The sequence below is a fragment of the Salvelinus sp. IW2-2015 genome, unplaced genomic scaffold (assembly GCF_002910315.2).
Source record: "Salvelinus sp. IW2-2015 unplaced genomic scaffold, ASM291031v2 Un_scaffold3976, whole genome shotgun sequence".
NCBI classification, from domain to species: domain Eukaryota; kingdom Metazoa; phylum Chordata; class Actinopteri; order Salmoniformes; family Salmonidae; genus Salvelinus; species Salvelinus sp. IW2-2015.
In genome coordinates, this window is record NW_019945249.1 from 1 (window position 1) to 26,154 (window position 26,154).

The following is a 26,154-nucleotide window of genomic DNA, read 5'->3' on the forward strand; positions in this document are numbered from 1 at the left end:
CACCAACATTTAAAAAATGTTTTTATATATATATAGTGTTTTATGACAAATCGTTTTTTACAAATCCGTCAAGACACCAACTTAGACTTTACTGTGAAATGCTTTACTTACAAGCCCTTAACCAACAGTGCAGTTTAAGAAGAAGAAAATATTTACCAAGTAGACTAAAATAAAAAGTAACACAATGAGAATAACAATAACGAGGCAATATACAGGGGGCACTGGTACCGAGTCAGTGTGGAGGCTATATACAGGGGGCACCGGTACCGAGTCAGTGTGGAGGCTATATACAGGGGGCACCGGTACCGAGTCAGTGTGCGGGGGTACAGGCTAGTTGAGGTAATTTCTACATATGTACACTCAGGGWGCGCAGTTTAAGCTGAACTTTTCCMATTATRCTAGYTCATCTCAGCCAAGTTTCAGGCAAAGAGCRTACCACTAAGTCAGAAGGGCTTGGACAGAGGGCCAGAGGGGAGAAGAGGGGAGTTCTGGGTAGACTTTTAATGCTTTCAACAGCAAAAGCACGCCCAAGCMCTCACAATTGGTTTTCTGTGTTCTTCGATTATTTGCTTCCACAGCAAAGAACAAGAAAAGACAAACAAGGAAAGAGAACAAATGCAATTTTCCCACAAGGATGCTTAAAACCCTACTGACTTCTTTAGGAGGGGGCTGTGGGCAGGGTGCAGTGGGGGGGGGTTTATCAATACTGGAGATGTCTGCTGTTGTAGTGTACATCATTGGTCTTCTCTTGCCTAGTCCTTCAGATAGCGATTTAAGGATATCAAGAGTTTGTGTGGGTGGGTGATAGTGCGTGCATGCATGTGGGGGGGGGGCATCTACTAAGCTAACATATGGAATGGTTTTAAGATTTTCATACCATGGATATTTCATCTATTTGATTGGGATTCTTAAGACCCCTGTAGGTATCAATTCACTTTTTTCAAAGTATTATTTGATGAAACATTGAATTTGGCCTTACTGCTATTAGCCCATAGAAACCCATAGAAACCTAACCTATAAATCTAAAGGAAGTATGTTATGAAGTGTCAGAGAGATATGACCCATATTTAACCCCTTTGTTTTTAACACAGTCACATTTACCAGTACCTGGTTACCTTCAGACRRYTCTYGTGAAGTTTCTGGGTCGTAGATCAAAACAGCTAGACACCGCTAATCCAAATCTTGCCCTGGGCTTTTAATGTTACTGTTGTCTCTTTGGGAGATTGACTGTCGACRGCCATTTTGTTTCTGGCTGTGGCGTAGCTAGCCAGGCCTCCTCTTGTAGACCTCCCAGGTATCTGCAGAGAACATGGAGAGACCGTTTATTTTTCGGGAATATGAGGAAGACCATTGCACTAGAAGAGGCTAATCCTTAACAAGGGGAAAGAAAACACAGAAAGTGTACATGCTTCGATTATTCTTATTCCAAACATTAGCCACCAGAGAGACCAAACAGTTTAGCCTGTAGCCTTCGTCAAGACTATCACTCCACCCTACCCTATCCTACACCTAGCCCTTAGCTAGTTGGCGCTAGAGGTTAATTCAGTGGTGCAATATCTTCAGCCTCCATCTACCGGAGCCAATTAGCAATTAGCCTGATCCCACGCTACCAGCTAGTGCAGCGCAGAGTGCACCAGAGGGATGGCCCCACTCACTGCTTTCTGTCTTGATGTGTTTCCATCAGGATACAGTAAATGTCAGAGGTGGAAGAACTGAAGGATCATTAACGACGGCTGGCTTTGCGGGGAGAAGATAACAGACGTGGTAAGTACAGAAAGTTATTGGAGATGATTAATGCGTTCTCACTTTATGGTGTCTTGTGGGTAACAGGGATGCTGAGGCTGTGATTGGTTGGATGAATTCAAAACCTAGAAGTAATTAATTCAAATGTGATTCTGAAGTAACTCAACAGAATAGTATAGGATCCCATTTGTTAGCTTGTCAGGAAAGTGGGCCTGAAAGTAACAAGTTGACAAGACTGAMAWWWTTTKGATTTTTTTTCTTCTCATTAGGTCACTGTTCATACAGTCCCAAAATGTTTTGCATGTCAGCAATCAAGTTAAAGATATTGGACTTTCAAGAAGCAAAGTGTAATCAGCCACATCATCATGATAATGCAACATTATAATTGAGCTTATAATAATCAGAGGCAAGGCAATTGATATCTCATTATTATTATYATGTTGTCAAGAGGCATTTCCTTGTATGTTGCCAGGAATGCTCTTGCCTTATTAACAAGTTACATGGCTTTGAAGCAAGTTTTACTTCAAAGATATTGCGTTTGAACTCAGAGGACTCTATCCACTGCATGTCTGTCCATGAAGTCTGAGACTTCTGTAGCATTTTTCAGACCAATTTTTTTGAGGATTCTTCAGCCCCAACGACATCAATCGGCATTTCTTTTTTATTTTTCTCTTCAACTGGCAACATCCAAGTTAGGTGTGTGTGTGGGAAGGCTTGAAGGATTTCAAAGCCGTCATATCTGTCTTCGCCACCCCCAAAATCCTGAGGTAAAAAAAGAATGAAAAAAGTCCACTTTCGAAGCATACTCTAACAGGCTTCTTTCTCGAGCCAGCCAGAGCCAGGGAAAAGCCAACAGACCAGGTTGTCAATACCAGGGAACTGAAAGAGAATGTGCTATATCTCTGACATGACAACGCATGATGAGAAATCAATAKTYTCCCTCTCTATGTCCTCTGAAAAGAGGGAGTTAAAAGAGTGGGAGAAAATGGAGAGAAAAGAGGGAGTGAAAGGGAAGGGATTGAGGGTCATGGTCTTGAACCCCTGTCTGTGTGAAGCCGGGACACCAGGGGGTCTTGAAAGGTATTGACTGTTGGTCCCCCTAGACCTAGACACAAGCATATATAGTGGAATTATTCTATATGTACTCTGGGCAGAACCAGCCATCTGAATGAATAGATTAATGAAGAAATGTTCAAACAAAAGAGTAAACAAATTAACAAAAATATTTTTTAAATTGTTAATTTATACTTTTTTTTAACTAGGCAAGCCAGTTAAGAACAAATTCTTATTTACAATGACGGCCTATCCCAGCCGAACCCAGACAACGCTGGGCCAATTGTGCGCCGCCCTACGGGATTCCTAATCACGGCCGGTTATGATACAGCCTAGAATTGAACCAGGGTCTGTAGTGACACCTCTAGCACTGAAAAGCAGTGTCTTAGACCGCTGCGCCAGTGTCGAGACCACTTCCAAATCTGTCCTGAAATAACATACCATTACTAATAATTCCTTAATGGCACTCAAGCCTTACATACTGTAGTGTTATGAATAAATCTCAAATAGGTCATCATGGGATTTATTGAAGTGCCTTTTTGAATGATGGGGGTGGTATGTTTGAGATKACTTTGGCCTATTCTAACAGTATGTTTTAGATGAAACATTTATAGACACATTGCCCCATTAAAATTGATGCAGGCCACATTACAAATAAAATAGTACCCACCCCAGCTTATATTCTCTCTATCTAGTTCATTTGCAATACAAAAGCAGTCATCTTTCAAAATCGACTTTAATATAGCTATCATGCTTTACTCGATCTGTCAGGAACATGAAACATTACCAGCACAGAGTTTGGAAATGGAGGGAGATTCTATTAACATGTAGTTTGACTAGCTAAAGTTTTCTGTTCAAACAGAAATACATTGCCGTTATTGAGAGAAAAGCACCAACATTTCTGATCTTTTAAGAATTCAATATACACTGATCTTAATGTCCCTGTATGGGGAATGAAATGMTGTGTATGCAACGACGTTTGCACAACCTTCAATTAAAATGGAACCCTTTCAGAAAACGGTAATGACGCATATTTTTTAAGATAGGAAAAGGACAGATGACAAATAACATTTGAAAAAAGTATATTTTCCACTAAAGTGGTAAATACTTMTTTTTAATTGAGTTTTTAATTTCCCGGGCCAAGGCTCAGCTCTAGTCTTACTGCAGTCTTTCATTCTAATCCATTGCATTTTATCCCTGGCTGAGCTGTCTAACGTTCCAGCCATAGTCTCAGAGATTCCAGTGAGATTCCAGTGTGAATCAGGCTATCGGCTCCTTCCCTCGCCTCTCTCTGTTAATAATGTGAAGGAGTGCATTAGGGATTCTAACGGCCCTCGAGTGCTATACTATCGGAATGGGTAAATGTGGAGATTCACTCGCCTGCCTTTGGGGCCGAATAGCTAAAAAGGGCATGTTTATCCTCCCTCTCTCTTTCTCCTCTCCTCTTGTGTGTAGCTCTCTCTCTCTCTCTCTCTCTCTTGTGTGTGAGGCTCTCTCTCTCTCTCTCTCTTTGTTGTGAGGCCTCTCTCTCCTCTCCTCTCTTCTGTGTGTGGAGGCTCTCTCTCCTCTTCTTGTGTGTGAGGCTCTCTCTCCTCTCCTCTCTTGTGTGTGAGGCTCTCTCTCTCTCTCTCCTCTCTCTTGTGTGTGAGGCTCTCTCTCTCTCTCTCCTCCTCTCTCTTGTGTGTGAGGCTCTCTCTCTCTCCTCTCTTATGTGTGAGGCTCCTCTCTCCTCTCCTCTGTTGTTGTGTGAGGCTCTCTCTCCTCTCCTCTCTTTTGTGTGAGGCTCTCTCTCCTCTCCTCTGTTTGTGTGTGAGGCTCTCTCTCCCTCCTCCTCTGTTGTGTGTGAGGCTCTCTCTCCTCTCCTCTCTTTTGTGTGAGGCTCTCTCTCCTCTCCTCTCTTTTGTGTGAGGCTCTCTCTCCTCTCCTCTCTTTTGTGTGAGGCTCCTCTCTCCTCTCCTCTGTTGTGTGTGAGGCTCTCTCTCCTCTCCTCTGTTGTGTGTGAGGCTCTCTCTCCTCTCCTCTCTTTTGTGTGAGGCTCTCTCTCCTCTCCTCTCTTTTGTGTGAGGCTCTCTCTCTCCTCTCCTCTGTTGTGTGTGAGGCTCTCTCTCCTCTCCTCTGTTGTGTGTGAGGCTCTCTCTCCTCCCTCTCTTTTGTGTGAGGCTCTCTCTCCTCCCTCTGTTGTGTGTGAGGCTCTCTCTCCTCTCCTCTGTTGTGTGTGAGGCTCTCTCTCCTCTTCTCTGTTGTGTGTGAGGCTCTCTCTCCTCTCCTCTGTTGTGTGTGAGGCTCTCTCTCCTCTCCTCTGTTGTGTGTGAGGCTCTCTCTCCTCTCCTCTGTTGTGTGTGAGGCTCCTCTCTCCTCTCCTCTTTTGTGTGAGGCTCTCTCTCCTCTCCTCTGTTATGTGTGAGGCTCTCTCTCCTCTCCTCTCTGTGTGTGAGGGCTCTCTCTCCTCTCCTCTGTTTGTGTGAGGCTCTCTCTCCTCTCCTCTGTTGTGTGTGAGGCTCTCTCTCTCTCTCCTCTCTTGTGTGTGAGGCTCTTTCTCCTCTCTCTCTTTTGTGTGAGGCTCTCTCTCTCTCTCCTCTCTTGTGTGTGAGGCTCTTTCTCCTCTCCTCTCTTTTGTGTGAGGCTCTCTCTCTCTGTCCTCTGCTCCCTATTGATTTTCACCAGCCACCTCTTAACATAGACAACGATGTCGCCTTAAAAGAAACGTTGTAGAATGTTAATGTATCAACACCAGCGGCCCAACGTCTGTTTTACTTCTACGGACGTGGCAAGTGTTTGTATGTGTGTTGGGGGTGGGAGGTTGTGTGTGTGAGTGTATTTGTTTGTGTGTGTCTGCCACAATAACCACCCACAACTCATTAATCCAGAAAAAGAAAAAATTCATCTCAGGTAAGGTTTTAGAAGAGCGGAAGGTGAAAGAGAGAGGAAAGAAGAGGGGGATGGATACAACAGAGGAGAGGATGCCTGCCGGTGCGGAGTGAATTCATCTGTTGTCCTGTTGCTCCTCTCCTCCTCTTCTCCTCCTCTTCTCCTCCTCTCCTCTTTAGAGCTATGGCCAATTCATCTTCATTTCCCCCTCTCTGCCACCCCAACACCAGCTAGACAGAGCGCCACGACAAGGCTTTGTGAAATCTCACCTTCCCTACTGTCTTTCTCTAGCAATGATTAAGCTATCTACCTTCCTGAGATGCAACATAGATATTGGTTGGAATGAGTCACTCGACAATGTTTTTATTGCGTTTCTTTTCTTTATTTCACCGCATGATTTAACCTTATATTGACACGTGTCTTAAGACTTAAATCCCATTGGCTGCATTCACACAGGCAGCCCGATTCACTTATTGGTCTTTTGACCAATCAGATCCGCTCCGAAAAAGATCTGATGTGAAAAGATCTGAAGTGATTGGTCAAAAGACCAATTAGTGGAAAAAAGTACATTGTACATYATTGTATGTGGGTGGTGTTGCCTGCATTTATATTGACTGTATAATATGTGGCAGGCCAAGGCTGCACCTTTACTGTGCTTTGGTTCAGAACATTCCTTCCTCATGTACAGGGGAATTTCCATGGTAACGGAATTACAGGGAGAGTACGATTTTTCACTGTAAAATGTATACATAACCCCGCCATTGATTTCAATGATTCACCACCATACAATTCTATGCACAAGGACAGATAGTTTGTAACAGATTTAAACTGAGCGGAGAGTTTACCGTCATTCTGTTACCAAACATTGCATCTGCACAGTTCTTCCAGAGAATGTGTTCTTGTGAAAATGTCTGTGTAAATTATTCAAATTAGTCCTTGTGCAGAGTTGTATTGCTTGTTAAACTTAGAAATCGATGTTTTTTGTTTGGCATATATTTTGAAGTGAAAACTCTGAGAGATTCTGTTATTGTGGAATTTCCCACAGGCCTTCTCCCCGATCATATGAATGAACATTGATTTTAGATATTTCCAAGACCTTGGTGACCAAATAACTAGATCTAACCTTCACAGTATAGAGACGATGGAGGATGGAGGAAGGGAGGGGGTGAAGAGATAGGAGAGAAGAAATGGAGAAAGGAAGAGAGAGAGAGACTACCTATTTGCACATCATTACAACACTGTATATAGACATAATATGACATTTGAAATGTCTTAATTCTTTTGGAACCTCTGTGAGTGTAATGTTTACTGTTCATTTTTATTGTTATTTCACTTTTGTTTATTATCTACTTCACTTGCTTTGGCAATGTTAACATACGTTTCCCATGCCCCCCCCCCCCCCCCCCCACACACACACACACTTTTACACTCATCGTTAGCTGCTGCTACTCTGCTACTGTTCTTTATTTTACTCTTATTATTATATCTATCCTGATGCCTAGTCACTTTATCCTGCCTTCTTATACATATCTACCTCAAGTACCTGGTACCTCTGCAAATTGATCTGGTACTGGTACTCCTGTATATAGCTCCACAGTGATCTGGTACGGTACTCCTGTATATAGCTCCAGTGATCTGGTACTGGTATCCCTGTATATAGCTCCACAGTGATCTGGTACTGGTACTCCTGTATATAGTCCACAGTGATCTGGTACTGGTACTCCCTGTATATAGCTCCACAGTGATCTGGTACTGTACTCCTGTATATAGCTCCACATGATCTGTACTGTACTCCTCTATATAAGCTCCACATTGATCTGGTACTGGTACTCCCTGTATATAGCTCCACAGTGATCTGGTACTGGTACTCCTGTATATAGCTCCACAGTGATCTGGTACTGGTACTCCCTGTATATAGCTCCACAGTGATCTGGTACTGGTACTCCCGTATATAGCTCCACAGTGATCTGGTACTGTACTCCTGTTATAGTCCACAGTGATCTGGTACTGGTACTCCCTTATATAGCTCCACATTGATCTGGTACTGGTACTCCCTGTATATAGCTCCACAGTGATCTGGTACTGGTACTTCTCTATATAGCTCCACAGTGATCTGGTACTGGACTCTCCTGTATATAGCTCCACATTGATCTGGTACTGGTACTCCCTGTATATAGCTCCACAGTGATCTGGTACTTCTGTATATAGCTCCACATGATCTGTACTGGTACTCCCTGTATATAGCTCCACATTGATCTGGTACTGGTACTCCCTGTATATATGCTCCACAGTGATCTGGTACTGGTACTCCTGTATATAGCTCCACATTGATCTGTACTGGTACTTCTTATATAGCTCACAGTGATCTGGTACTGTACTCCTGTATATAGCTCCACAGTGATCTGGTACTGGTACTCCCTGTATATAGCTCCACATGGATCTGGTACTGGTACTCCCTGTATATAGCTCCACAGTGATCTGGTACTGGTACTCCCTGTATATAGTCCACAGTGATCTGGTACTGGTACTCCCTGTATATAGCTCCACAGTGATCTGGTACTGGTACTCCCTGTATATAGCTCCACATGATCTGTACTGGTACTCCTCTATATAGTCCACATGATCTGGTACTGTACTCCCTGTATATAGCTCCACAGTGATCTGGTACTGGTACTCCCTGTATATAGCTCCACAGTGATCTGGTACTGGTACTCCCTGTATATAGCTCCACAAGTGATCTGGTACTGGTACTCCTGTATATAGCTCCACAGTGATCTGTACTGGTACTCCCTGTATATAGCTCCACAGTGATCTGGTACTGGTACTCCCTCTATATAGCTCCACATTGATCTGGTACGGTATCCCTGTATATAGCTCCACAGTGATCTGGTACTGGTACTCCTCTATATAGCTCCACAGTGATCTGTACTGTACTCCCTGTATATAGCTCACATTGATCTGTACTGGTACTCCCTGTATATAGCTCCAACGTGATCTGGTACTTCCTGTATATAGCTCCACATTGATCTGATACTGGTACTCCCTGTATATAGCTCCACATTGATCTGGTAACTGGTACTTCCTGTATATAGCTCCACAGTGATCTGGTACTGGTACTCCCTGTATATAGCTCCACAGTGATCTGGTACTGGTACTCCCTCTATATAGCTCCACAGTGATCTGGTACTGGTACTCCCTGTATATAGCTCCACAGTGATCTGGTACTGGTACTCCCTGTATATAGCTCCACAGTGATCTGGTACTGGTACTCCCTGTATAAGCCCACAGTGATCTGGTACTGGTACTCCCTGTATATAGCTCCACAGTTGATCTGGTACTGGTACTCCCTGTATATAGCTCCACAGTGATCTGGTACTGGTACTCCCTGTATATAGCTCCACAGTGATCTGGTACTGGTACTCCCTGTTATATAGCTCCATTCTTTGTATATTTATTTTATTCTTCTTGTTAGCATTTCACTGTAAAGTTTACACCAGTTCTATTCGGCGCATGTGACACACACACACACACACACACACACACACACACACACACACACACACACACACACACACACACCACACACACACACACACACAACACACACACACACAACACACACACACACACACACACACACACACACACACACGGATGAATACAATCTCAAACTCTTAAATGAACACATTCGATTCCCAATTCATATGAAGACACACTCAGAGACTCACACACACACACACAACTTGGCCAATCAATGAGGTTTTGTCGAACGAGCACAGTCATCTTTATCCTTCTCTCTATCCCTCTCTCCTGTACACCTGTAGTACTGTTGGAGGAGTTGTCATGCTGCACCATTCAGACCTTCCCCAGCACAGCAATCCTCAGAACCGTTCCACGACATCCTCAGACGTTCCCAGCTGCAATCTAGCCTTCCAGCACTGCACTCCTCAGAACCGTTCCTAGCATGCACATCTCAGAACCGTTCCCAAAGCACTGCCTATCCTCAGAACCGTTCCCAGCACGCACCATCCTCAGAACGTTCCCAGCCTGCACCATCCTCAAACTCCAATCCATCAGATTCCCAGCACTGCACCATCCTCAGACCGTTCCCCAGCACTGCACCATCCTCAGAACGTTCCCAGCACTGCACCATCCTCAGAACCGTTCCCAGCACTGCACATCCTCAGAACGCGTTCCCAGCACTGCACCATCCTCAGAACCGTTCCCCAGCACTGCACCATCCTCAGAACCGTTCCCCAGCATGCACCATCCTCAGAACCGTTCCCAGCACTGCACCATCCTCACGAACACGTCCCCGTCCGAACTCGCCCCCCAGCCCACTCAGCACCAGCACCATCCTCAGAACCGTTCCCCAGCACTGCACCATCCTCAGAACCGTTCCCCAGCACTGCACCATCCTCAGAACCGCCAGCACTGCACCATCCTCAGAACCGTTCCCCAGCACTGCACCATCCTCAGAACCGTTCCCAGCACGCACCATCCCTCCACCACCTCCCCCCCCCCTCCCCCCCCCCCCCCCCCCCCCCGCCGCCCTCAGAACCGTTCCCCAGCACACGCACCATCCTCAGAACCGTTCCCCAGCACTGCATCCATCCTCAGAACCGTTCCCCAGCACTGCACTATCCTCAGAACCGTTCCAGCACTGCACCATCCTCAGAACCGTTCCTCAGCACTGCACCATCCTCAGAACCGTTCCCCAGCCTGCACCATCCTCAGACCGTTCCCCAGCACTGCACCATCCTCAGAACCGTTCCCAGACTGCACATCCTCAGAACCGTTCCCCAGCACTGCACCATCCTCAGAACCGTTCCTCCAGCACTGCACCATCCTCAGAACCGTTCCCAGCACACTGCACCATCCTCAGACCCGTTTCCCACTGCACCATCCTCAAGAACCGTTCCCAGCACTGCACCATCCTCAGAACCGTTCCCCAGCACTGCCACCATCCTCAGAACCAATCCCCAGCACTGCACCATCCTCAGAACCGTTCCTCAGCACTGCACCATCCTCAGAACCGTTCCCAGCGCTGCACCATCCTCAGAACCGTTTCCCCAGCGCTGCACTATCCTCAGAACCGTTTCCCCAGACTGCACATCTAGAACCATCCAGCACTGCACCATCCTCAGAACCGTTCCTCAGCACTGCACCATCCTCAGAACCGTTCCCCAGCACTGCACCATCCTCAGACCGTTCCCAGCACTGCACATCCTCAGAACCGTTCCCAGCACTGCACCATCCTCAGAACCGTTCCCCAGCCACCATCCTCAGAACCGTTCCCACACGCACACCTCGACCATCCACTCACCATCCTCAGACCGTTCCTCAGCATGCACCATCCTCAGAACCGTTCCGCGCGCTGCACCATCCTCAGAACAATCCCCAGCACAGCACCATCCTCAGAACCGTTCCTCAGCACTGCACCATCCTCAGAACCTTCCAGCACTGCACCATCCTCAGAACCGTTCCCAGCACTGCACATCCTCAGAACCGTTCCCCAGCACCATCCTCAGAACCGTTCCCAGCATGCACCTCCTCAGAACCGTTCCAGCACTGCACCATCCTCAAAACCGTTCCCCAGCACTGCACCATCCTCAGACCGTTCCTCAGCACTGCACCATCTCCTCTCATAATAAACCCACGGGATATCCAACACAGCTATTCCCCTGGTCTTTCTCTCTCAATTCAATTTCTATTTCAATTTAAGGGCTTTATTGGCATGTGAAACATATGTTTACATTGCCAAAGCAAGTGAAATAGATAAATAACAAAAGTGAAATAAACAATAAAAATTAACAGTGGACATTACACTTCCAAACGTTTCAAAAGAATAAAGGCATTTCAAATATCATATTATGTATATATATTCAGTGTTGTAATGATGTGCAAATAGTTAAAGTACGAAAGGGAAAAGAAAACATAAATATTGGTTGTATTTACAATGGTGTTTGTTCTTCACTGGTTGCCCTTTTCTTGTGGCAACAGGTCACAAATCTTGCTGCTGTGATTGCACACTGTGGTGTTTACCAGTAGATATGGGAGTTTATCAAAATTGGATTTGTTTTCGAATTCTTTGTGTAATCTGAGGGAAATATGTGTCTCTATATTGTCATACATTTGGCAGGAGGTTAGGAAGTGCATATCAGTTTTTTGACCTCATTTTGTGGGCAGTGTGCACATAGCCTGTCTTCTCTTGAGAGCCAGTTCTGCTTTCGGTGGCCTTTCTCAATAGCAAGGCTATGATCACTGAGTCTGTACATAGTCAAAGCTTTCCTTAAGTTTGGGTCAGTCACAGTGGTCAGGTATTCTGCCACTGTATACTCTCTGTTTAGGGCCAAATAGCATTCTAGTTTGCTCTGTTTTTTTTGTTAATTCTTTCCAATGTGTCAAGTAATTATCTTTTTTTTTTCTATGATTTGGTTGGGTCTAATTGTGTTGCTGTCCTGGGGCTCTGTGAGGTGTGTTTGTGTTTGTGAACAGAGCCCCAGGACCAGCTTGCTTAGGGGTCTTCTCCAGGTTCATTTCTCTGTAGGTGATGGCTTTGTTATGGAAGGTTTGGAAATCGCTTCCTTTTAGGTGGTTGTAGAATTGAACATCTCTTTTTCTGGATTTTGATAATTAGCGGGTATCGGCCTAATTCTGCTCTGCATGCATTGTTCTACATTGTACACGGAGGATATTTTTGCAGAATTCCTCAGTCTCAATTTGGTGTTTGTCCCATTTTGTGAATTCTTGGTTGGTGAGCGGACCCCAGACCTCACAACCATAAAGGGCAATGGGTTCTATAACTGATTCAAGTATCTTTAGTCAGATCTAATTGGTTTGTCGAATTCTATGTTCTTTTTGATGGCATAGAATGCCCTTCTTGCCTTGTCTCAGATCGTTCACAGCTTTGTGGAAGTTACCTGATGATAAGGCAAATCTCTCTCTCTCAATTCAATTAAATTCAAAGGGCTTTCTTGGCATGGGAAACATATGTTTACATTGCCCAAGCAAGTGAAATAGATAGTAAACAAAAGTGAAATAAACAATGTAACAAAAATATCTGTCTCTGTCGCTTTCAAGACTCACTCTGTGCTACAGTTGCACGCATCTTATTCTCCCCTCCCCTCTCTCTCTTTCCTTCTCCTCTCTCTCTCTCTCTCTCTTCTCTCTCTATGTCCCATAAGGAGCTCAGCAGTCATAGTCTTGTTAATTGCCTTTCTTAGAGAGAGAGAAGAACAGAGAGGGAGCGAGAGAGAAAGGGGAGGGAGAGCGAGAGAGGGAAAGAGAGAGAGTCCCCTGCTGCATTGCCTGGATCTAGCTGTGGCAGTGCGTTAGAGAGAGAGAGAGAGAGAGAGAGAGAGAGAGAGAGAACGTCAGCGTCCCATCCTGCCTGCCTCCACCAGTCTAGTTTAGGTGCTCCATCTGACAGCACAAGATTGATGGATTGAGCTGTTTATCGCACCTAACATCAATTCTGTCCTGCCTTCTCTTTCATTCCCTGCCTCAGTCCCTCATCCCCTCCCACCCTTCCCTCCCCACTCTTCCCTCCCTCCCCACTCTTGGACCCCCACTTCTCTCTCTCCTCCGTTTTTAAAGGCGTATTTTATGCTGCCAGAGAGAGCGGCGCGACAGTGAGAGAGTGAGAGACGATCCTATCTGCCTCAAAGCCWTTCGCAAGGATTCGCGAGGAAGCGCTAGCCGGGACTAAGCTGGACTGGACCGTGGCATTCCTTGGAGGAGGGGGGGGGAGAGCCGTGGATATGGAGGACGGTGGGACACGGCACCTCGGCCGTGAGTGCAGGGTGGACATGATGGAAGAGGAGGGGGAGCCGCTGACCGGAGGAGATGGACTGACCGGAGCTGGTGAGCTCTACATTTACTGTAGATCATAGGCAACTCCAGGCTTCGGTGGCCAAAGTGCCGTCACCCTTTTCCCCCCCATCCCCACAGATGATTAAACTAATTGCGTTCTATACTGAAGATCATGATTAGTTGATTATTGGAGTCAGGTGTGTTAGCTGGGGCAACAGTGTGACACCAATCAGGCCCCTGAGGACTGGAGTTGGCCTTCCCTGCTGTAGACACAGCTTTTGTCTCTCTTCAGTTCACTCACTCGTTCTTAGAATACTGCTCGTTCATCCTCTCCTCGTTCTCGCTGTCTATCTCGTTCTCTTTCTTTCTCCCTCTCCTATTTGCTTTCTCATTCATTCTCTCTCTGTTTTCCCTTTACCTGTGTCCTCAATTCTCCTCATCTAACCTCCACTCCTCATGCTCCACTTCTCTGCATTCTACCCCTCTGGACACACACGTCATTTCTAGTTTTGGTTTACATTTGGTTCAGTTGTCAACTAACGTGAAATAAATAGAAAATGTCACCATGTCATTGAATTTAGGTTCCAAGTTGTGTGAAAAAAAGACAAAATGTCCTTACGTTGATGACMTTTTCCAAGTCCAATCAGTTTTCCACGTGGATTCAACGTCATCKCATTTAATGTTTTTGTTGAAATAACATTGAAAACAACGTTGTTTCCCGGGCCCAACCATACGTAGAATGTATGCAGGCCGCACTGTAGTCACTTTGGATAAAAGTCTGCTAAATAGCATATATTAATATTTTTATTATTGGATATTATATAGTGATTCAATCATTTTTTGCCCAGTGGTTATATTTGTTAGTCTGAAGCTTATTGACATACATGATTTTGTGTGTGTGTGTGTGTGTGCATGCGTGTCTATGCCTACGCTCTTGTTCCCTGGGGTAGAAAAATATCAAAATGCACAATGTACCTTCAAAGGTACACATAATGATCTCACATGGTACTGTTCGGTTCCTTTTAGGGTACCGCCTGGCATGCTCTATTGCAGGGGGATTTTCAGAATTGTTTGTTTCAATATGTGTGTTTTTTCATGCAGATTGATTGATTGATCGTATGCTACACAAAGATTTTTTATTTATTCTTTATTTAACCAGGTAGGCCAGTTGAGAACAAGTTCTCATTTACAACTGCGACCTGGCCAAGATAAAGCAAAGCAGTGCGACACAAACAACAACACAGAGTTACACATGAAATATACAAGTGTACAGTCAATAACACAATAGAAAAAAAAGAAAGTCTATAAACAGTGAAAAATAATATAAAGATAAATATCATACATTTTTCTAAACTGATCCAATTTGTTAGCAGTTGGACTTCTTGCAAGCGTTACTGAGATTGTTCCCGTTTAGATTGTTAATCAATTTGTCTACCTTGGCAGTCATTCTAAATGCAGGTTGCAGTTGATTAAAAGTTCACATTTTTTTTATATCCTAACTCTGGCTGGATTCCAATAGGAATTAAAAAGCATTTTGCAAGCCAGCATAATGTGACTTGCCTGATGTGGCCTGCAATCCAGCAGTTTCAGATCACTGTGTTGGGGTAAAAATGGACTTTCAAAGTATGGCCTTATATGATATATGTATTGTCATTAGAGTTTAATTTCAATTATAAAATGTTCACTTAGGCACTCACTTGGTGAAAGCTAGAAGACTGAAAGCCTTGAATGCAACAACCATGTCTCTGTCACTAGCAAACACAGTCATGGGTGGTACTGATAACTCAAAAATTAATCTGAAAGGCACCCTTTGAAATATGCAAATACAGTTTTACACCCTACAGTGTTAAAACAACACCCCAGAACCTTTTTAGAGGTACATTTTTGCCACTTAAAAAGAACCAACTTGTCCCTTAAGATACACTATTGGCTCTTTTAAGGTACAAACTGCAAGGGTACAATTATGTACCTAGAACTAAAGGTACAAAGAATGTACCTTAAAGGGTACCACAACAGTGACAAGCGTTTGTACCTCTTTAAGAACAAATTATATTTTTGTGTGTGTGTGTGTGTGTGTGTGTGTGTGTGTGTGTGTGTGTGTGTGTGTGTGTGTGTGTGTGTGTGTGTGTGGTGTGTGTGTGTGTGTGTGTGTGTGTGAAGGATCTTAAAAACCACCGTGTGGGCCAAACTGTTGTCACTAATAAGCTTTGGCAGAGGCAAAATACATCTCCCGTGGTCATCACTCCAGGTGCATGATAATGAGATAAGCGTTGATTTCAGTGGTGGCACTGAGCCTCCATTCTGTCTCCTCCTGGGGCTGATGCCATGGCTCTTCAGAAGGACAAATACTGCAGTTTCACCATAGGGCTCAGTATTGTTTAGCATCGTAGCACGCTAAACTCGGATGTCTTCTCTGAAGGGTAACAGCTAGTGATTGAAGCCTTTATGAAAATGAACGAAGAATGAGGAACAAGGAGCACACACACACAAACCCTCTCTCTCTATTTCGTTCCTCTCCTCATCACAGCTTATGGGATCAGGGGATGTTTTGAAATATATGTCAAAATAAGATAATTTCCTGTCAAGTAAAGCTCTTTTTCCCCTTCTTCCTCCCTCCATCCCTCCCTCCAGCCCAACTTTAAGTGGGTGTGTAATCAGTAATAATGAACACCTCTGCTCTGAAACATGTGCGTTCCAAATGGCACCCTATTCCCTTTATAGAGCACTGCTTTTGACCAGGGCCCATACGTATCCTGTCCCATGTAGGGAGTTAGGGTGCCGTTTGGGACGCAGCCGTTGAACACCTCCGTTTTTGTTTTCTCAAAGTGCGGAGGGGGAAACGGAAGAAGGGAATTGAACAAAGAAGGTAATTATAGAGCTACAGAGCCACAGACAGGTTGACAACCTCCCATTACCAATCACAAGGTGAATTTGTTTCTCTTGTCGCTGGGTTGACGTAGAAGATAAGAGGCAGTGGGAACAGCATTGGGTGAAATGAGACAGCCTTGGCGCGTTCAGGTCACCTAGACTAAAGAGTTTGGTATTCATTGTGCCCATACGCTCCACATCAAAATTCTAAAAGAGGTCAAAGGTCAGAATCCATTATATTTTTGACCCTGACTGACACAGTTTTGAACAGTCACCTGTATGAATCATATCAGCTTTGACTCATGGGCCTACGTTATCGTAGTGTTTCTGGCGCTACAAGCAGCATAATGGTGTTACAAGCAGGATATAGCTTATAGTTAGATAACCTCATTATCAATCCATTATCCAAGCTGTGGATACACAAATCCACCTTTAGTATCTAGGATTTGAACCTTTACTGGTCTGGATGTTACCACCTAATCCTCTGACGTCTATCCATCCCTCCTGGTTCACCAGTCTAAAACCACCTCATTAACATGCCGCTTCACGCCGCTTCATTAAACGTAGGTGACAAATCCTTCCACCACCATTAACTGTCTGTCCTCTCTCTAGTAGATCCCAGGGCCTTAATGTGACAGTAACTCACTCTCCCCATTGTACCACCACTTACGGTTATTGGGCCTTTTGTTAAAACATCAATCGAGTCAGGTGTGTGTCAGCAGCAGGCCGCGCTAGCTGCTGTCGTTCTGGTGATTGAATCATCAGCGTAGTCCAGGTGTTCTTCTGTAACGGCAATTTCTCCCGAAAAAGGAGAGACGGCGAGAGATTTTTTTTCTCTCCCAAGTTTCAAATCCCACTGAGCCCTCGGCAGGCAGTGAATTATGGGTAATGCGTTCAATGCATTCCCCTACTCCTAGGTAAATTATATTAAAAGAAAAAAACATGACTGTGTCTTGGGCCCGGCCTCTTAAATGTAATATCTATTCATGAAAGGGATAAGCGAGGTGATTAAGATCGTCGTAACAACGGCTGCTAACCCTCCTTCACAGCCACGCCAGGGCTTTTCCAGGCTTCTCCCTCTCAGGGAAACTGCTTCATTTTCTCACCGCGTGGCTTCCGCTCGCTCTACGCTCTGAGGGGGAGGTAGGTGCGTGCAAGGTGGGAGGTATGGTGGGAGGGAAGGAGGAGGAATTTCTCTGGCATCATTTTGTGAGAACTGTGAATGAGCAGCATTCCCACCTGGGTCTTCCTCCCGAGTTCCGACCTCCGCCTTCCCACTTTTCTCCGAGTTACGGGCTCAGGACTCCGGCCCGAAGTGGTAAACACGTTGGAAGGGGAGGAAAGAGAGAGAGAGAGGAGGGAGGGAGGTTAAACGAGCATCTGCTAGACACAGACCCCCCCCCCCCCCAACAATCCTTTGGAGGTTCATTAGGGCTGTCGTCCCAGAAAAATCACCCTGTGCTCTTCAGAATACATTACCCCTGCTTCCTCCCTCCTCCCTATACCAGAGCTATTATTTCTAGATTCATATGAAACGTATCACAGATGGGCACACTCATTTGGCGGGGCACCCTCCGGTGTGTGTGTTAGTCTGTGCAAGTGTCCGTGTGTGTGTGTGTGTGTGTGTGTGTGTGGTGTGTGTGGTGTTGTGTGGTGTGTGTGTGTGTGTGTGTGTGTGTGTGGTGTGTTGTGTGTGTGTGTGTGTGTGTGGTGTGTGTGTGTGTGTGTGTGTGGTGTGTGCCTGATTTGAGTGTATGCATGCTGCGTGTGTGTGGTGTCCTCCGGTGCATCTCCAAGGACCCCCCTCATTGGTCTATTTCCATATTTATGACGCCAGAGGAGTAGCGTAGGCTGCACATTATACTGCACCTGTGTTCCTCTGTCTCTCCATGCTAATCCAACACACTGGAGTTGGGTCACCTGTTAGTTTATCAACTAGTCTAGTCTATACACCTGGCTAATTCTCTCCTGGTGCAATTAGAGGCAAACTAATTAGGAATTTGTTTGGCAGCGGTTGGGTCAATTCAGTTCCTGTAAGGGGTCAATTACATAGTCCCTGGTAGTGGAAGTTGGTACAGCTTTGCAGGTGCATGGATTCTGTTCTCTATTGATACATAATTTTGTAATTTGGTGTACAATTTAGAGGCAAGTCAATATCATCTTGGATAGTTGTGGCCACATGTTGACTTCAGCAGTGAAAGGAGTATCTCTCTTGACTTTCTGATCTCTGTAGTCCTACAGTTGAATTAAATGTGTTAGTCCTGTAGACCTACAGTTTAATTAAATGTGTTAGTCCTGTAGACCTACAGTTGAATTAAATGTGTTAGTCCTGTAGGCCTACAGTTTAATTAAATGTGTTTGTCCTGTAGACCTACAGTTGAATTAAATGGGTTAGTCCTGTAGACCTACAGTTTAATTAAATGTGTTTGTCCTGTAGTCCTACAGTTTAATTAAATGTGTTTGTCCTGTAGACCTACAGTTTAATTAAATGGGTTAGTCCTGTAGACCTACAGTTTAATTAAATGGGTTAGTCCTGTAGAGAGAGTTGCTGATTGGTGGAGTGATTAGAGCCCTGTGAGGTAGAGAGAGTGGCTGATTGGTGGAGTGATTAGAGCCCTGTGAGGTAGAGGGATATAAAAGTGTCTGATTGGTGGAGTGATTAGAGCCCTGAGGTAGAGAGGGATGTAAAAGTGTCTGATTGGTGGAGTGATTAGAGCCCTGTGAGGTAGAGAGAGATATAAAGTGTCTGATTGTGATTGGCTGTCCCCTATGGTAAAGTGATGCAGAGAGGGCATTGAGCAGCCCAACAGCTGCCATTGTCCCATGATCTCTGACAAGGGTATTTTCTTCTCACCATACAGACTATTCAAGTTTCATCACCAGTCATTTACGTTTACGTCATTTAGCAGTGGATAGCCAGGGGCACAGTTCAACACTAAGAAGTAATTTACAAATGAAGCATTTGTGTTTAGTGAGTCTGTCAGATCAGAGGCAGTAGGGATGACCAGGAATGTTTCTCTTGACAAGTGCGTGAATTAGACAATTTTCCTATCCTGCTAAGCTAACTAGTGATTACTGATAATAAAATGAGTTAGTAACCTAATGGTATGTTCTGTCTTCGCTAGAAGAGTGCTGTGTTTGTAACACCCGGCCCATACGTCAAGACGTGTAGAGTACCCACGCTTCATTAGCCAGGTTGACGATGCTGGGAGAGAGGACAATTCTGCCCAGGCACTGCGGAACGAGGACGAGGGGGGTGCACTGTGTGTGTGTGTGTGCGTGTGCTTATGAGTGCGTGTCTGTGTTTCTGCTTATGTGTGTGTGTGTGTTGCAGAGAGTGTGTAAGTTTCTCCCTTGGCACGCAGCCCTCCAGGTATGATGGTGAGCTCATGCCTCGATGATACCCGTCATACTGGCATCAGATGGTGGGTACAACCGATGGCATCCCCCCTCCCCACCACCCAGCCTCCTCCATTAGTTCCCCATTGGGGTGGTTGTGGGGAGGGGGGAGCTGGGCATTCAGGGCGATGGATGTCGGGGAACTCTGGCTGTGACACACGCCGCAATCGGATAAATAGATTGCAGCCCGTTTGCATAATCTAAAGCGAACCGGGCCATCAATCACACGTGAAGCGTTTCGCTCTGAGCCGTTACATAGCCACAGTGTTAAACCTCTCTGAAGACATATTGTGTTGATGATGGGGGAAGGTATTTTCCATGCTTACTACCGTAGAGTGAATGGAAAGACTGGCACTGAAGTGGTGTTGGATTTTATTGCCTTTCATTTGGGTTTCATTTGGAGGAGAGGTGCCATGCTCGTCGACCTCGTTAAAAGCCTAAATGAAATGGTCGTAGAGGGCATCGTGGTTAATATGGAGATTAATGGTTATTTGATAGATGGTTTTGCCCTTTGCAGTGAAATGTGTGTGTGTGTGTGCGTGTTTCTGTGTCTGTCTGTGTTTTTTTTCGGTGTGTCTGTGTGTTTCGGTGTCTGCGCGCCTGTGTGTGTGGTGTCTGAATTATCTCAGATTATTCATTTTTCATGAGTGAACAGCTTTGTATTCTCTCTTAATGATCTTCCTCTCTCTCTGTCTCTGTATCACAGGTGTTATCCTGATTCCCAAGCTGCCCCATGTGGAGTTCAGCCTGGGTAAGTGTCTGTTTTTCTCTCTCTGTTCTTCTTCTCTATGTCCTCTCTCTGTTCTTCTCTCTCTGTGATTCTCATCTTATTCCATGCCACAGGGTTCCAATTTCACCTTGTAGTCAGAGCTCAGATAGCCAGACACATCCTATCACTGACATGACGCCACTATGAGACCGGTCAAACATACACATGCACACACTTTTTAAAAAGTCAGTTAAGAACAAATTCTTATTTTCAATGACGGCCTAGGAACAGAGGGTTAACTGCCTTGTTCAGGGGCAGAACAACAGATTTTTACCTTGTCAGCTCGGGGATTTGATCTTGCAACCTGTTCAACGCTCTAACCACTAGGCTACCTGCCGCCCCAGCCGATACATCAAAGACTAGACTCACTTCTTCCTGACTGTCGTACAGTAGAGGGGTTCTGGTTCTTCTTCCTGACTGTCGTACAGTAGAGGGGTTCTGGTTCTTCTTCCTGACTGTCGTACAGTAGAGTGGGTCTGGTTCTTCTTCCTGACTGTCGTACAGTAGAGTGGTTCTGGTTCTTCTTCCTGACTGTCGTACAGTAGAGTGGTTCTGGTTCTTCTTCTGACTGTTCGTACAGTAGAGTGGTTTCTGGTCTTCTTCCTGACTGTCGTACAGGTAGAAGTGGTTTCTGGTTCTTCTTCCTGACTGTCTGTACAGTAGAGTGTTCTGGTTCTTCCTTCCTGACTTGTCGTACAGTAGAGTGGTTCTGGTTCTTCTTTCCTGACTGTCGTTAAGTAGAGTGGTTCTGGTTCTTCTTCCTGACTGTCCTATACAGTAGAGGGTTCTGGTTCTTCTTCCTGACTGCTTACAGTAGAGTGGTTCTGGTTCTTCTTCCTGACTGTCGTACAGTAGAGTGGTTTGGTTCTTCTTCCTGACTGTCGTACAGTAGAGTGGTTTCTGGTTTTTCTTCCTGACTGTCGTACAGTGAGTGGTTCTGGTTCTTCTTCCTGACTGTCGTAACAGTAGAGGGGTTCTGGTTCTTCTTCCTGACTTGTCATGACAGTAGAGTGGTTCTGGGTTCTTGCTTCCTGACTGTCTTACAGTAGAGTGGTTCTGGTTCTTCTTCCTGACTGTCCGTACAGTAGTAAGTCGGGATTCTGGTTCTTTCTTCCTGACTGTGTCGTACAGTAGAGTGGTTTGGTTCTTCTTCCTGACTGTCGTACAGTAGAGTGGTTCTGGTTCTTCTCCTGCTGTCGTACAGTAGAGTGGTTCTGGTTTTCTTCCTGACTGTCGTACAGTAGAGGGTTCTGGTTCTTCTTCCTGACTGTCTTACAGTAGAGTGGTTCTGGTTCTCTTCTGACTGTCTTACGTAGAGTGGTTCTGGTTCTTCTTCTGACTGTCGTACAGTAGAGTGGTTCTGGTTCTTCTTCCTGACTGTCTTAGTAGAGTGGTTCTGGTTTTCTTCCTGACTGTCGTACAGTAGAGTGGTTCTGGTTTCTTCTTTCTGACTGTCTTACAGTAGAGTGGTTCTGGTTCTTTCCTGACTGTCTAACAGTAGAGTGGTTCTGGTCTTCTTCCTTGACTGTCTAACAGTAGAGTGGTTCTGGTTCTTCTTCCTGACTGTCGTACAGTAGAGTGGTTTGGTTCTTCTTCCTGACTGTCTTACAGTAGAGTGGTTCTGGTTCTTCTTCCTGACTGTTACAGTAGAGGGTTCTGGTTCTTCTTCCTGACTGTCTTACAGTAGAGTGGTTCTGGTCTTCTTCCTGACTGTCTACAGTAGAGTGGTTTGGTTCTTCTTCCTGACTGTCGTACAGTAGAGTGGTTGGTTCTTCTTCCTGACTGTCACAGTAGAGTGGTTCTGGTTCTTCTTCCTGACTGTCGTACAGTAGAGTGGTTCTGGTTCTTCTTTCCTGACTGTCTTACAGTAGAGTGGTTCTGGTTCTTCTTCCTGACTGTCGTACAGTAGAGTGGTTCTGGTTCTTCTCCTGACTGTCGTACAAGTAGAGTGGTTCTGGGTTCTTTTTCCTGACTGTCTTACAGTAGAGTGGTTCTGGTTCTTCTTCCTGACTGTCGTACAGTAGAGTGGTTCTTGGTTCTTCTTCCTGACTGTCGTACAGTAGAGTGGTTCTGGTTCTTCTTCCTGACTGTCTACAGTAGAGGGGTTCTGGTTCTTCTTCCTGACTGTCTACAGTAGAGTGGGTTCTGGTTCTTCTTCTGACTGTCGTACAGTAGAGTGGTTTTGGTTCTTCTTCCTGCTGTCGTACAGTAGAGTGGTTCTGGTTCTCTTCCTGACTGTCGTACAGTAGAGTGGTCGGTTCTCTTCTGACTGTCGTACAGTAGAGGGTTCTGGTTCTTCTTCCTGACTGTCTACAGTAGAGTGGTTCTGGTTCTTCTTCCTGACTGTCTGTACAGTAGAAGTGGTTCTGGTTCTTCTTCCTGACTGTCGTACAGTAGAGTGGTTCTGGTTCTTCTTCCTGACTGTCTACAGTAGAGTGGTTCTGGTTCTTCTTCCTGACTGTCGTACAGTAGAGTGGTGTTCTGGTTCTTCTTCCTGACTGTCTACAGTAAGTGGTTCTGGTTCTTCTTCCTGACTGTCGTACAGTAGAGGGGTTCTGGTTCTTCTTCCTGACTGTCTTACAGTAGAGGGTTCTGGTTCTTCTTCTGACTGTCTTACAGTAGAGTGGTTCTGGTTCTTCTTCTGACTGCGTTACAGTAGAGTGGTTTCTGGTTCTTCTTCCTGACTGTCTTACAGTAGAGTGGGTTCTGTCTTCTTCCTGACTGTCGTACAGTAGAGGGGTTCTGGTTCTTCTTCTCTGACTGTCTTACAGTAGAGTGGTTCTGGTTCTTCTTCCTGACTGTCTTACAGTAGAGTGGTTCTGGTTCTTCTTCGACTGTCTACAGTAGAGTGGTTCTGGTTCTTCTTCCTGACTGTCGTACAGTAGAGTGGTTCTGGTTTCTTCTTCCTGACTGTCTTAATAGAGTGGTTCTGGTTTCTTCCTGACTGTCTACAGTAGAGGTTCTGGTTCTTCTTCCTGACTGTTTACAGTGTGGTTCGGTTCTTCTGACTGTCTACAGTAGAGGGTTTTGGTTCTTCTTCCTGACTGTCTACAGTAAGGGTCTTTCTTCTTCTGACTGTCGTACAGTAGAGTGGTTCTGGTTCTTCTTCCTGACTGTCTTACAGTAGAGTGGTTCTGGTTCTTCTTCCTGAACTGTCTTTACAGTAGAGTGGTTCTGGTTCTTCTTCCTGACTGTCTTACAGTAGAGTGGTTCTGGTTCTTCTTCCTGACTGTCTTACAGTAGAGTGGTTTTGGTTCTCTTCCTGACTGTCGTACAGTAGAGTGTTTCTGGTTTCTTCTTTCCTGACTGTCTTACAGTAGAGTGGTTTCTGGTTCTTCTTCCTGATGTCTACAGTAGAGTGGTTTGGTTCTTCTTCTGACTGTCTACAGTAGAGTGGTTCTGGTTCTTCTTCCTGACTGTCGTACAGTAGAGTGTTCTGGTTCTTCTTCCTGACTGTCGTACAGTAGAGGGGTTCTGGTTCTTCTTCCTGACTGTCTTACAGTAGAGGGGTTCTGGTTCTTCTTCCTGACTGTCTTACCGTAGAGGGCTGGTTCTTCTTCCTGACTGTCTACAGTAGAGGGTTCTGGTTCTTCTTCCTGACTGTCGTAACAGTAGAGTGGTTCTGGTTCTTCTTCTGACTGTCGTACAGTAGAGTGGTTTCTGGTTCTTCTTCCTGATGTCGTACAGTAGAGTGGTTTGGTTCTTCTTCCTGACTGCTACAGTAGAGGTTCTGGTTCTCTTCTGCCTGTCCTTACAGTAAGGGGTTCTGGTTTCTTCTTCCTGACTGTCTCAGTAGAGGGGTTCTGTTCTTCTTCCTGACTGTCTACAGTAGAGTGGTTCTGGTTCTTCTTCCTGACTGTCGTATCAGTAGAGGGGTTCTGGTTTTCTTCCTGACTGTCTTACAGTAGGGGGTTCTGGTTCTTCTTCTGACTGTCTACAGTAGAGTGGTTCTGGTTTCTTCTTCCTGACTGTCTTACAGTAGAGTGGTTTGGTTCTTTCTTGACTGTCTAAGTAGAGTGGTTCTGGTTCTTCTTCCTGACTGTCGTACAGTAGAGTGGTTCTGGTTCTTCTTCCTGACTGTCGTACAGTAGAGTGGTTCTGGTTCTTCTTCCTGACTGTCTTACAGTAGAGTGGTTCTGGTTCTTCTTCCTGACTGTCGTACAGTAGAGTGGTTCTGGTTCTTCTTCCTGACTGTCGTAGAGGGTTCTGGTCTTCTTCCTGACTGTCTTACAGTAGGGGGGTCTGGTTCTTCTTCCTGACTGTCTACAGTTAGAGTGTTCTGGTCTTCTTCCTGATGTCTTACAGTAGAGTGTTTGGTTCTTCTTCCTGACTGTCGTTACAGTAGAGTGGTTCTGGTTCTCTTCCTACTGTCTAAGTAAGATGGTTTCTGGTTCTTCCTGACTGTCGTACAGTAGAGGGGTTCTGGTTCTTCTTCTGAACTGTCATACAGTAGAGTGGTTCTGGTTCTTCTTCCTGACTGTTACAGTAGAGTGGTTCTGGTTCTTCTTCCTGACTGTCGTACAGTAGAGTGGTTCTGGTTCTTCTTCCTGACTGTCGTACAGTAGAGTGGTTCTGGTTCTTCTTCCCGACTGTCGTACAGTAGAGGGTTTTGGTTCTTCTTCCTGACTGTCGTACAGTAGAGTGGTTCTGGTTCTTCTTCCTGACTGTCGTACAGTAGAGGGGTTCTGGTTCTTCTTCCTGACTGTCTTACAGTAGAGGGGTTCTGGTTCTCCTTCCTGACTGTCTTACGTAGAGTGGTTCTGGTTCTTCTTCCTGACTGTCGTACAGTAGAGTGGTTCTGGTTCTTCTTCCTGACTGTCTACAGATAGGTGGTTCTGGTTCTTCTTCCTGACTGTCGTACAGTAGAGGGGTTCTGGTTTCTTCTTCTTGACTGTCTTACAGTAGAGTGGTTCTGGTTCTTCTTCCTGACTGTCTTACAGTAGAGTGGTTCTGGCTCCTCTTCTTGACTGTCATACAGTAGAGGTGGTCTGGTTCTCTTCTGACTGTCGTACAGTAGAGTGGTTCTGGTTCTTCTTCCTGACTGTCTTACAGTAGAGTGGTTCTGGTTCTTCTTCCTGACTGTCTTACAGTAGAGTGGTTTCTGGTCTCTTCCTGACTGTCTTACAGTAGAGTGGTTCTGGTTCTTCTTCCTGACTGTCTTACAGTAGAGTGGTTTTGTTTCTTCCTCTGACTGTCGTACAGTAGAGGGTTCTGGTTCTTCTTCCTGACTGTCGTACAGTAGAGTGGTTCTGGTTCTTCTTCCTGACTGTCTACAGTAGAGTGGTTCTGGTTCTTCTCCTGACTGTCTTACAGTAGAGTGGTTCTGGTTCTCTTCCTGACTGTCTTACAGTAGAGTGGTTCTGGTTCTTCTTCCTGACTGTCGTACAGTAGAGTGGTTTTGGTTCTTCTCCTGACTGTCGTACAGTAGAGTGGTTCTGGTTCTTCTTCCTGACTGTCGTACAGTAGAGTGGTTCTGGTTCTTCTTCCTGACTGTCGTACAGTAGAGTGGTTTTGGTTCTTCTTCCTGACTGTCGTACAGTAGAGTGGTTCTGGTTCTTTCTTCTGACTGTCGTACAGTAGAGTGGTTCTGGTTCTTCTTCCTGACTGTCTGTACAGTAGAGGTCTGGTTTTCTTCTGAC

The 26,154-nt window shown here is 45.3% G+C and overlaps 1 protein-coding gene across 1 annotated transcript in view; it reads left to right on the forward strand.

Annotated features, from left to right (window-relative positions):
* The first annotated feature begins 13,206 nt into the window (after window positions 1-13,206).
* Window positions 13,207-26,154, forward strand: part of LOC112076741 (type II inositol 3,4-bisphosphate 4-phosphatase) — a 43,197-nt gene continuing 30,249 nt past the window's right edge. Inside the window, exons 1-2 of the mRNA XM_024143425.1 lie at window positions 13,207-13,530; window positions 20,453-20,497. Of these exons, the coding sequence (XP_023999193.1) occupies window positions 13,428-13,530; window positions 20,453-20,497 (148 nt within the window). The 5' untranslated portion in view covers window positions 13,207-13,427. The remainder of the gene's footprint in view (window positions 13,531-20,452; window positions 20,498-26,154) is intronic.